General features: G+C 45.5%; 1 protein-coding gene across 1 annotated transcript; it reads left to right on the top strand.

Annotated features, from left to right (window-relative positions):
• On the top strand, positions 1–11,494 carry TMEM269 (transmembrane protein 269). Its single transcript, XM_035018995.1, has 6 exons — positions 1–10; positions 266–404; positions 4,500–4,597; positions 5,208–5,351; positions 5,984–6,184; positions 9,431–11,494. The coding sequence occupies exons 1-6, from the start codon at positions 1–3 to the stop codon at positions 9,556–9,558; spliced, it is 720 nt and encodes a 239-aa protein (XP_034874886.1). The 3' UTR covers positions 9,559–11,494.
• Positions 11,495–12,196: the final 702 nt, after the last annotated feature.

Here is a 12,196-nt window from a genome sequence, read left to right as displayed (position 1 = left end):
ATGGCAAGGGGTACAGTCAATTGGTTGTGCGGCCTCACTTGCTTTGCTGTTGTGCTTCCCCAAGATGCTCATCCTCAGCACCTTTGTCTTTGCCTCCTGGTCTCCTCCATCTGCCTCCTGTCTCTCTTATTCCAGACAGTGAAACAGTGTTGGGAGGGTGCAGTCCTGGGATGAGGTCCGGCGAACAGGAACTGCCTGGTCCCTGGGAGCCTCTTTTGGGACTCTTTGACGTTGGGAACCCTTACCCCTCTCCCCTGAGCCCCAGATCATTGCACCAGTTTCTTCCTGACCAACAACCAGAGCTGTCCCCAGATGAACGAATTTTCCTGGAAGGACGTTACCAATGCCTTGTCCCTGGCCAACCTGATCCTGGGGCTCTTCTCCATCTTCTGCAGCTTCTGCAAGTAGGTCTGGGGCCCAGCAAGCTCCTAGCCAAGAGCTGGAGTCAGTGGCATGAGGGAAGGAGCGGGGAGCCTAGCGAGCCAGGCACTGAGGCACAGGATCAACCAGGGGCAGGAGAAGGTGTAGTGGGTTGGGAGTCAAGGGGCCAAGATCTTAGCCTCAGTTCTACCACCAACCTGACATGTGACTTTGGCTAGGTCATATCCCTGAGCCTTGGTTTCCCCATCTCTAAAACAAGGAGCTTGCACCGTGATCTCCATAGTTCCTTCCAGCTATGGCAGTCTAGAATGGTTTTTATGAGAAAAATGAAGAGATTCTGTTCTGGTGGCCCTCACTTAATCCTGCCTACTTAATGGTAGGCAGGCTACCATTCAAAATTTTTTATTCTTTTTTTTTTTAATATTTTATTTTATTTTATTTCTTAAATTTTTTTAAAAAGATTTTATTTATTTATTTGAAAGAGAGAGAATGAGAGACAGAGAGCACAAGAGGGCAGAGGGCAGAGGGAGAAGCAGACCCCCTGCTGAGCAGGGAGCCCAATGCGGGACTCGATCCCGGGACTCCAGGATCATGATCTGAGCTGAAGGCAGTCGCTTAACCAACTGAGCCACCCAGGCGCCCTTTTTTTAATATTTTATTTATTTGACAGAGAGAGACACAGCGAGAGAGGGAACACAAGCAGGGGAAGTGGGAGAGGGAGAAGCAGGCTTCCCGCTGAACAGGGAGCCCGATGTGGGGCTCGATCCCAGGACACTGGGATCATGACCTGAGCCGAAGGCAGAAGCTTAACGACTGAGCCACCCAGGCACCCCTAAAATTTTTTATTCTTAAATTAGAACATATGATGTGGGGAATATTTACAATTAGCACTATTGTGGAAAATCTGAGACATGTATATGGGCCCCTAAAAAGCAAAGCAAATTATATTTTGTAAGCAAATTATACTTCTATAATTGAATCATATTTCGATGCCTTGGCAAATCAATTCTTTAAAGAGAAATCCTTTATAATGTAGGTATCCTCCTCCTAACTGTTTTATTCTCTATAACCATCAGCATGTGACTTCTCTGGATCAGTTTCTCATCCATAATTTAAGATAATCTTACCTGGTGATGTTTGAGTTCCCTTCCAGTTTGAAAATTTTATGATTCTCTAAGTCTGGATTTGTGGAGTCTTATACAGTAGATCACACCTGCAACAGAAAATATCTTCTTAGTTCAGTCTAATCTTCTGGGAGTGTAATTTTTATGGCACAATGGTGAACCCAGTTCCCTGTAGACACATAGGTATGGATCTAAAGGAAGGTAGTGCTGAGGTGGTTTAGAGACAGCTGAAGTCTGGGGTCAGGCTCTCTGCTTCTGCTTGGCCATCCAAACACTGCAACCAAGGTGTAGACTCAGGAATGGCAGGCTGGGGCAGCCTTGCCTGAGACTGCGGTGGCTGCTTTCAGAGCAGTCTGGGAGCATGTGTTGGACTGCAATGCAGAATCCTCAAATGTAGGGTCTGCAAGAGATCTTAGAAATCATTTAGAGCATCAGAATATGTGAGATGAAAATGGATAGAACCGCAAGGAGAACTTGATAAATCCACTATCATAGTTGGATATTTCAACACCCCTCTATCAGAAATTGACAGATCCGATTGGCAGAAAATCAGGAAGGAGATAGTTGAACTGAACTGCACCATCAATCAACTGGATCTAATTGACGTTTATAGAATATTTTATCCAGTAACAGCAGAATACACATTCTTCTCTTTGCTCATTCAGGCTATAAGACTGAATTTAAATTTAAAAGAATAGAAATCATATGAAGTATGCCCTTAGACCACATGGAATTAAAGTAGAAATCAGTAACAGAAAGATAACTAGAAAATCCCCAAATATGTGGAGGTTAAACAACACAATTCTAAATAATACATGAATTAAAGAAGAAAAGTGTTTTGAACCAAAAGAAAATGAAAGTACAACTTATCAAAATTTGTGAGATGCGGTAAAAGCAGTAGTTAGAGGGAAATGTATAGCATTGAATGCATATACTGGAAAAGAAAACTGCTCTGTGAAGGACAACGTCAGGAGAATTAGAAGACAAGCTGTAAGCTGGGAGAAAGTATTTGCAAAAGGTACATCTGATAAGGTACTATAAAATAGACAAACCTTAAAAACTCATCAGTAAGAAAACAAACAATTAAAAAATGGGCCAAGGACCTTAACAGACACCTCACCAAAGAAGATCTACAGATGGCAAATAAGCATGTGAAAAGATGCTCCACACCATATGTTATCAGGGAGATGCAAATTAAAATAACAATGAGATACCACTACACACTTATTAGCCAAACCAGTTGTCCAGAATACTGATAACACCAAATGCTGGCGAGGGTGTGGAGCAACAGTGGGAATACAACATGGTGCAGCCACTTTGGAAGACAATTTGGCTGTTCATTACAAAACTAAACATACTCTTACCATATAATCCAGCAATCACACTGTTTGCTATTTATCCAAATGAGTTAAAAGCTATGTCCACACAAAAACCTGCAATTGGATGTTTATGATGTTTTATTTATAATTGCCAAAACTTGCAAGCAACCAAGATATCTTCTAGTAAGTGAACAGATGAATAAACTGTGGTATTTCCAAACAGTGTTACTTAGTGCTAAAAAAAAAAAAAAAAAAAAAGAGCTATCAAGCCATGAGAAGACATGGAGGAATCTTTAGCGCATATTACTAAGTGAAAGAAGCCCATCTGAAAATGCTACATACTGTATGATTACAGTAATATGATATGATACGCTGGAAAGGCAAAACTCTGAAGACAATAAAAAGACCAGTGGTTGACAGGGGCGGGTGGGGGGAAATGAATAGGTAGAGCATAGAGGATTTTTAGGACAGTGGAAATGCTCTGCATGATACTATAATGATGGATACATGTCATCACACATTTGTCCAAAACTATAGAATATACAACACCAAGAGTGAAGCCTAAGGTAATCTACGGACTTCGGGTGACTATGATGTGTCAGTGGAGTTTCATCCTTTGTATGTACGAAGAATCTAAATGTACTGTTCTGGTGAGTGATGTTGCCAATGTGGGAGGCTATGCATATGTGGGGGCAGGGGGCATATGGGAAATTTCTGTAGCTTCCTTTCAATTTTGTTGTAAACCTAAAATCTCTCCAAAAAAAAAAAGTCTTAGAAAAACTGAAAAGAAGGGAGATACAAAATCAATAATGTAAGATTTCTACCTTAGCAAACTAGGAGGGGAAATGCAAATTAAATCCAAAGTAAGCAGAAGAGAAGAAATAATAAAAATGAGAGCAGCCATCAATGAAATTGAAAATAAAAAATCAGTAGAGAAAACCAATGAAACCAAAAGCTGATTCTTCGGAAACACCAATTAAACTGACAAGCCTCTAGTCGGGCTAACCAAGAAAAGTAAAAAAAAGAAGAGAAGACACAAAATACCAATATCAGAAATGAAAGAGGAGCCATCACTACTGATCCCATGGACATTAAAAGTATGAGAAAGGAATATTATGAACAACTCTATAAATCTGATAGCCTAAATGAAATGGACCAATTCTGTAAGTCATAAGTTACCAAAACTTGCCCTAGGAGAAATAGATCATCTAGATAGGCCTATATCTATTAAGTCATTTGGCACAAACCCCTCATTTTACAGATGGAGGAAGAGAGGCCTAGAGATGCAGGGAGGGATTTCTCTGAGAATCCACAGTGAGATGGTTGCAAAGGCTGGGCTAAAACAGAGGACTCCTGTGCCCTCAGATATGCCTGGGACTTAGCGCTGGAAGGGACGTTACTGATTATCTATGGCACTCCAGGCACCCCTTTAAGACTGTGGGTTGAGAGTATGGCAGGGGTGTGTGTGTGTGTGTGTGTGTGTGTGTGTGTGTGTGTGTGGTGTATAAAGCAGTGTATTTCAGAAAGAACATGAGTGTGGGGACATGCAGGGCAGGGGTGTGTGCCCGTGTGCAAGTGTAGGAAGTGTGTTGGTGTATTGGGGGTATGTGGAGTGGTTGGCCGGTGGAGGCCATGAAGGAGCCGTCCTATTTGGGCCCGCTGCCATACACTTTAGGAGAAGCCACTGTGCCTCCTGGATGCTTCTGATCAGCTTCCTGTTAGACATGGCAGTTGGGGCAATAACCAGACACCTCAGCCTCTGCTCCAAGTCAGGTGAGTCCAGGCCTCAGACCCCTGATCCCTGACCCCAGGAGCCCCCATCTCAGACCCCCCCTCCCCCCTCTAACATCCAACAGGCCTCCATCGGTCACCACTCCTGTTCACAACCCTCCAAGGATGGCAGAAGCAGCCCTAGAGCCGTCCGGGAGCCCAACAGTCTAGAGCTAGCCCCCCGCTGGCTCACTTGTTAGCTTCAGCCGTCCTTGCCCTGGCCTCCCCACTGGGGCCGATCCAGGGATCAGGAGTGGGGTGGTGGCTGAGGTGGTGGTGGCCGAGCCGCTGGTTCAAAATACAAGGAACTGTTTTCGTGTAAGATTGTGCTTGAAAAAAGGGTTCCCTAGCTTGTCAATTTGCATCCAGTTGTCGTCCCAGTCCTGGAAGCTAAAGGGTGGGAAAGTAAGACCCGAGAGGGGAAGACCTGTCTAAGGCCACAGGGTCAGCATGAGGCAGAGCCAGGAGGAGCCCCTGTCTTTGATCCCCCGGGCGAGCAGCTGTGGCTCGCTGGGACCTCAGACCCTGCTTGGCACCATGCAGCTCCCCCACCAGAGCGGACTAAGGTGCGAGACAAATGAGTGTAAGTTCTAACCTTGGCCTTCCGGAGCAGGAGTGGAGCTGAATGACTTTGCGATCTTCACCACCTTCGGCCTGGCCTCAGCCCTGCTCCTTGGCGTGGATGGGCCTCTGAGTGGGTTCCTGGCTGTCATCTATGTGTTAGCTGCTACTTTCCGCCTGTGTTTCTATTCAACTGGTGAGTGATCCCCAGCTTTGTAGCTGAGCGTCGGGAGCCAGGGAGGGGGAGCCGGTGGGAGCCAGAAGCCAGGGGGGCAGTGACTGACTCTCCCCCTCCTTTGTGGAGTCCCTCTTCCTTCTCCTGCGTCCCAGGCCCACTGAAGGCTGCAGGCTGCACCAGCAGAGCCCTGGTTGGGGGCAGGGTCCCGGGGTTCTCTGAGCAGCTGTGCCTTTTTCTTATCGTGTGACCTTTAGAGGGTGCACAGAGACTCACAGAATCTAGAACCAGAGGTCATCCTCCAGTTTTCCACAACAGATGGAGAAACGGAGCTCTGTTGAGGGCAGTTGCCTTGCCCAAGTTCCCAATGCAAGGGAGGGCAGATGCAGACCAGACGACCTCAGGAGACCCTTCTACAGAGCCGTCCTCGGGGCCGGGGTCCCCGCCTGGTCCTGGCAGCCTGCTTCCCCGTGGGGATCTGGTGCCAAGTCCTCTCTGTGAATGACTACATGCTTTACAGCCTGCCACTGCCCTGCAAGGAGGGGGATTTGGAACGTGGGGAAGGGAAGACCCAACGAGAGGGGCTTGCTTCGGGGGAGACAGCGTTAGAGCCGTGGGAAGCAGCTAATGCCTGGCTCTTCTTTCTCCAGCAGACGCTCAGCTCACGTACAGGGGTCTACCCTGCCGCTATGCTTCCTGTGTCTTAGCCTCCACCTCCCTTCTGACCAAAGGCAACACGTTCATTCTCTCCTGCATGGCCTCACTTATGATTCTATTCATGATGGACCAGAGCTACTACCCACACGATGAAATCCTGGAGTCTGAGAACTGGAAAAAATTGGTTTATCTGGGAGGTGAGTGAAAATGGCTGCCCGCAAATGTCACCAGTGATTGTTTATTATCCCTGCTGCTCCCTGCCGCCCCGTACCTCGCCCCAGCTTTCCCGAGCTGCCTCACCCTGCTTTGTCTTTCCGCATGGGGTTTACCATCATCTGGCATGCCTTTACTTGTTCATTGTCTCCACCCACTAAACCTGCCCCCGGCTAGAGAGCTCTCTGTTAGGCACGCAGTAATCCCTGGACCCAGGATTGTGCCAACCACGGGGTAGCTGCTCAGTGAGTGTTTGTTGAATGTTGTCAAGTTCGATCGGGGACACCTGCCGTACGCCAGGTGCTGAGAACCAAATCGGTAAACCAGACAAACACTTCCCACCTCGGGCTTTACAGTCTGATAGGGGAGACAGACACCAACCAAATGATGACAGACATAACTAGAAATGCATCGTTGCAATGTGTTGTGGAAGCACAGGGTGCTCTGAGAAGGTGTTGGAGGGGGACCTAGTTAGACGGAAATGGCCTGAAGGGGGGAAAGGCTGCTTCACCTGGCTGAAGGTGGTCAAAAGGTACAAACTTCCAGTTATAAGTCAGTCCTGGGGACATAAGGGACAGCATGGTGACCACAGTTAACAATACCATATCGTATATTTGAAAGTAGCTAGGAGAGGAGAGCTTAAAAGTTCTTATCACAAGAAAAGAAAACATGTAACTCTGTGTGGTGGCAGATGCTCACTAGACTTTCTTGCTGATGGTGTCACACGAATATCGAATCCTTATGTTGTACACCTTGGACTAGTACAATGTCATATGTCCATGATATCTCTATGGAACTGGAAAAGAAAAAAAAGCAACCTGCAAGATGACTGGCTAGGTAGGTGAGAGGGGTAGTTCAGAAGAGAAAATGGTATTTCGTGACAGCTCTAAGCTAGAAGGTGCTGGAATCATTCGTGCAGCCGTGTGGCTGGAACTTGCTGAGACGCTAGGGACAGAAGCCGAGGCTGCCAGATGGGCAGCTTTGGGGAGCTGATCCTAACAGCAAATGGGAAGCCTCTGAAGGGATTTCTGAGCAGCAGTTTTAAGTGGCTACTTTGACTCGGTGGCGGGAGACTGACCAAAGGAGGAAAACAGACCCGCCAGCCCGTATTAACTGCATGAACTTGGGCTAATAACCTCATTGTTTTGAGCTCAGTTTTCTTCATCTACAAAATGAAGACATTAATCCCTACCTCAGGATTCTTGAGATTAAATGAGATAATGTATACCAATCCTCTGGCACAGATGTGTCCTGTAAATGGAAACTTCTAGACCCCTTCTTCGCTCCACCTGCACTCCTATCTCATAGCAACAGTGTTTCCCATGATGTTCTTTGCTCCTGTAGATACCACTGATCCCCTCACCTCAAAATACACCATACGCTTGGCCTCAGCCTTCCTTGGATTGTCTTGGCTCTGAGTAAAGGAGGAAATTGCACCTCACAGATTTTGACACTATTTAATACCAGAGCCCTACTGGATAGATTTCAAAATGGCCACTGTTAATATTCCTCTTACCTGGAGTGCAGATAGTCACCTTTTTACTTATTTATTTATTAAATGTTTTTTGAGAGAGAAAGAGCACGCGGGAGAGGACCAGAGGGAGAGGGAGAGAGGTCTTATCCAGGCTCCACGCCCAGTGTGGAACTCAGTGCAGGGCTTGATCTCACCACCCTGAGATCATGACCTGAGCCAAAATCAACAGTTGCACCCTTAACTGACTGAGCCACCCAGATGCCCCCATTTTATTTTTTTTTAAGATTTTATTTTTAAGTCATCTCTACATCCACTGTGGGACTCGAACTCACAACCCCGAGATCAAGAGTTGCATGCTCCACCCACTGAGCCATCCGGGCGCCCCAATCCCCTTTTTAGACTGAGGTTCCATCTCCTCCACAGAGCTTCTGAGAAGCTGGCCTGTGGCTACTGAGACCTTATGTCACATATTTTCCAGGACAAGTAAAATATTGTCTCCTTGCCTTAACAGATCAATGACCATTCTTAGATATTGAGTATCCCGAAGTTCCGATCCATTTCTGTAACTGCCTCTTGCCCTTAGAAGTGGTCTTCTGCCAGATCAAATGTTCTGATTTCTCTTGAGGAATGCATGGTGGTTATCCCCATGGACCTGCTGTTGCCCTGTACTCTCCCACCCTCTTTTTGAGCTCTCTGAGGCTAAGTGTCTACTTTTTTTACAAAAGCAGACATGGGTTTGAATCAAGACCTCGTGCAGGTTACATCCCCTCTGTCTCCTCATCTGAAAAACAGACTTGATTCTGAATCACAGCATTATTCTGAAATGTAAATGGAACAATCTTTGTAACATACCTAGCAGGATGTCTAATGCAAAGAAGATATCCCACAAGTGTTGGTGCCCTTCTGCCTTTCAGTGGTGAATCTGAGATTCAAATGTGTTGGGGGTCCCCCAAGACCACCCCCAGGTTCATTGATTCTCTAGGGACTCACGGGGTGCCTATAGTTAGACTCATGGCTAAGATTTGTCACAGCAAGAGGACACAAGGCAAGAGCAGCAAAGGGAAGGTGAAAGGGGCAAAATCTGGGCCCCTCTGGGGCCACCCAGCATGAAATTGTGACAACACTCGTGAAGTCTTATCTAGCTGGAAGCTCTGTAGAGACCCAGTGCCCAAGGTTTTCATGGGGGCTGGCCACATCAGCACCCTCGGCCTAGCAGTACCAAAATTCTAGATTTTCACAGAAGGAAATCAATCTCAGCACCATCTAAGCACAGTGAGCCACTCTTGCCCACGAGGGAAAGTTCTATCCTGGTATAGGGAACTGGTTACTAGCCATGTTCCCAGATTCCAGACAGGAATAACCGGTAAGCAGAAGCAGGCCTTTCAAGGGAGAGCTGCCTCAGGTCTGCTGTGTTCTTCTGCATACGGGTAACATTGTGTTGGCCATTGTCACGTGTTAAACTTGACACAATCATATATAACAAGGGGCCTGGGCAACTCAAATGTATTCTCGGCTAAGACTGGGTTTCTGATCTGAATCCGACAAAATGGAACCTGAGCTTGTGTTCGATTATAATCATCTAGTTACAAACAGACAATACTTCCTTAAGGGCAGGGCTCATGTCTCATTGATTTTTGTCTCTTCGGCACCACGAGTACAAACCGAAGGATGGGAGGATGGGGATGGGAGAGAAGAGGATGGAAAATACACGAAGGAGGGCTTCATAAAAACGGAGTGTTCGCCTTTTTTCTTCCAGGTGCCATCATGCTGCTCTTGTCTCCGTTCTCTCTGACTGCGTTTTACTGCCTGTTGTGGTCGCTGTCCTACATCTTCTTTCCGGATGCTCTGTGGGGCAAAGCAGTGCGTCTCAGGCTACAGTGCTGAGAAAACTAAACAGCTTTACCCACGGCCACTGGCCTCTGGGGTTCGTGCCTGCACGTCGGGCCAAGCCTTGCTTTATCCTCACTAAATCTTTCCTTGTCCGCACGTCTCCTGTGTGCCAGATAACGTGTGGCCTTGAACCAGAGCAACCCACCGCAGGCCCAGTGGCCTTCACATCTTCCTCTTTGCTCAGGGTTCGGGATCCCTTGGGGACAACAGCTGTTTATATCCTATAGAACAGAATGTTTTCCAAGCTCCAGTTGGGCCCGGCTGAGTTCTAGCCCTGTTACCAGCTGGGGGCGCTTGTGCACTCAGGTCAGTCCCTTGGAAAGGAGTGAAAGCCTGTAGAACTGGTCTAGTCTCCAGCTTGGCCGGTCTGGTGGTTAAGGCTCCAGTGGCAGGTGGGGCTTACTGAAGCGTTTCTTCAACTTGCAGGCTCTGCTTGGTAGAGCTCATCACAGGACAATCACATGGACCAGTGTAAATGCACGTAGGATTTTGGAACTTGAAATTCTGTACTTGAACAGTTCAAGCTTCTGCCTTTTGCTTCAGTGAAGAGATTAGACACCCTGGCAGCTTGAGGGCATCCCCTGGCTTCCATCGGGTTTTCTCCTAAACGATAAAATACTAAACTCTAGATGTTCAAATGCCACTGCGTATTCTAAAATCCAAATTGAGTAAAAATAAAGAGTATTGTATGGACCCTCCCAGCTGCCCCTCCCAAAGAATTGAGGCCGGCTGAAGGCAGCGACGCCCAGCACTGCCTCTGGACCACCTTCCATCTCTAGGCAGTGTACCGAAGGACTGGTGGCTACTTCGGCCCCTTCCTCAACTGTGGAGCCGGAGCCCTTTTACCTAATTTCTTGAAGTTTGCAGAACAGTGTATTTGGTAGATATGCACTAAGTCTACAATTGGATTTTGAAAAATAACAGTCCAGTGAATCACATGGCTACAACCTGGCTTTAAAGGAACGGATAGCGTCCTCCTGGTCCCTGCTGCTCTCTGTCCATGTCTCTGTTATATCATTTATGTTTTTCGTGGGTGGATGAATATGTCTATGTCCCACCAGATTTTAGGCTCCTTCAGTTTACATTTTTTTAAATGTCTGCTGCTTACCACAGCACCTGGTACTCAAAAATGTTTGCTTTGTAGATGAATTGATTTCCCTGTGTATTCTAGCGGGTTATATACAAGATTACTATAATGTAATAAGAATCTTACAAATGTATACCTACATACACATGCAAATATGTGCTGTCCTTTGGTACTATACCCTCATTTCAGAGATGCTACACTTCATCAAAATATTTAGGAAATGCAGCTCGAGAACTGTGTTCACATAAGCTCTTAGAGGCCAGCACTTAGCGCAGTGCCTAGATATAGTAGGTGCTCAAAAAATACTGTATCCTGAACCAACCAGATCTAGTCTAGGAACCCACTACTGAAGATTTAGCCAATGATGTCCTCTTTTGAGCCACATGAGTTATCAGATTTGTCATCAAATGATTCTGGCTACTTCTAAAACCTGAAACTACATTCAAAGAGGAAGATGCAATTCCGAAAGAGGACTTCCACGCTACTTTTGAGCCACAGCAGCAGAGTTAAAAGAAATATGTGGACCCCTTAAGAGGACTGCTTTGAAAAGGAAAATACCCATTTGGATATGTAAATTGTGCTCTGTAACAATAATAATTCATACTTCATTGCCTCAAATGAAAGTTTGGGTTAGTGATGCATGATAGTTATAGGTCAGCTGAGAGCCTCTAGATTTAATAGAGGAATATGTGCTTCCTTCCCAATACATGGAAGTAAGGCAGCCCTTCCACACTTGTTCCAGGAACTCAGGATGCCAGTTCTAACGATGCAGGCCTTTACTTCCTCAGTTAGGAATAAAACTTAAAAAATAGAATAGCTAAAATAGGACATGTTAAAATAAAATAAAATAAAATAATATTCTAATGTAGAATAGCTCTCAGGAACAAGTTGCAAGTCTGAGACTAAAAATATACTTCTCAGATGAGTTCATGAAGTCAGAGGGCTCAGTTCTTGATTCAAGGCAGTTCTGCTACTTCTCAACTTAATGGAGTATAGATTTCCCTTCTAGTCCCCTCTTAGTTAACCTGTGCCCAGTGAGCAGGGTCAAGTGACTGAGAATTCTGACTTTTTTTTTTTTTTTTAGCTCTGTGAACTTGAGTGAAAGGTTTAATCTCTCTAAACCCACTTCCTTAACTGTAAAATGGGTTATTTACTTCCTCTCTGGGTTGCTTTGTGAATTAAATATGATGACACATAAAATAACTAGAATAGGGAATGACTGTAAAAGGTATTAAATAGAAGATCTCTCCTCTTCCTCTAAACTTCCTCCCTTCCCATTATATACCTTGCCATTTAAAATAATAGTAATAATAATAGTTATCATTTATTTAGTCTATTCTATGTGTAGGAATTGTTTCTTGCACTTTACTCTTTCACTTAATCCCTCATACAACCCAGTGACATAGGTGAATACAGGCTTAAGGTCGACAGTTCTCGAAGTGTGGTCTACGGACCCCTGGAGTTCCTGAGACCTTTTCAGGGTTAAAACTATTTTTTATTTATTTATTTATTTTTATTTATTTATTTTTTTATGTATTTGACAGA

The sequence above is a fragment of the Mirounga leonina genome, unplaced genomic scaffold (genome assembly GCF_011800145.1).
Source record: "Mirounga leonina isolate KUSES-001 unplaced genomic scaffold, KU_Mleo_1.0 Mir_173, whole genome shotgun sequence".
Taxonomy (NCBI): domain Eukaryota; kingdom Metazoa; phylum Chordata; class Mammalia; order Carnivora; family Phocidae; genus Mirounga; species Mirounga leonina.
The sequence above is the reverse complement of the archived record's forward strand: the minus strand, read 5'-3'. Positions and strand labels throughout refer to the sequence as shown.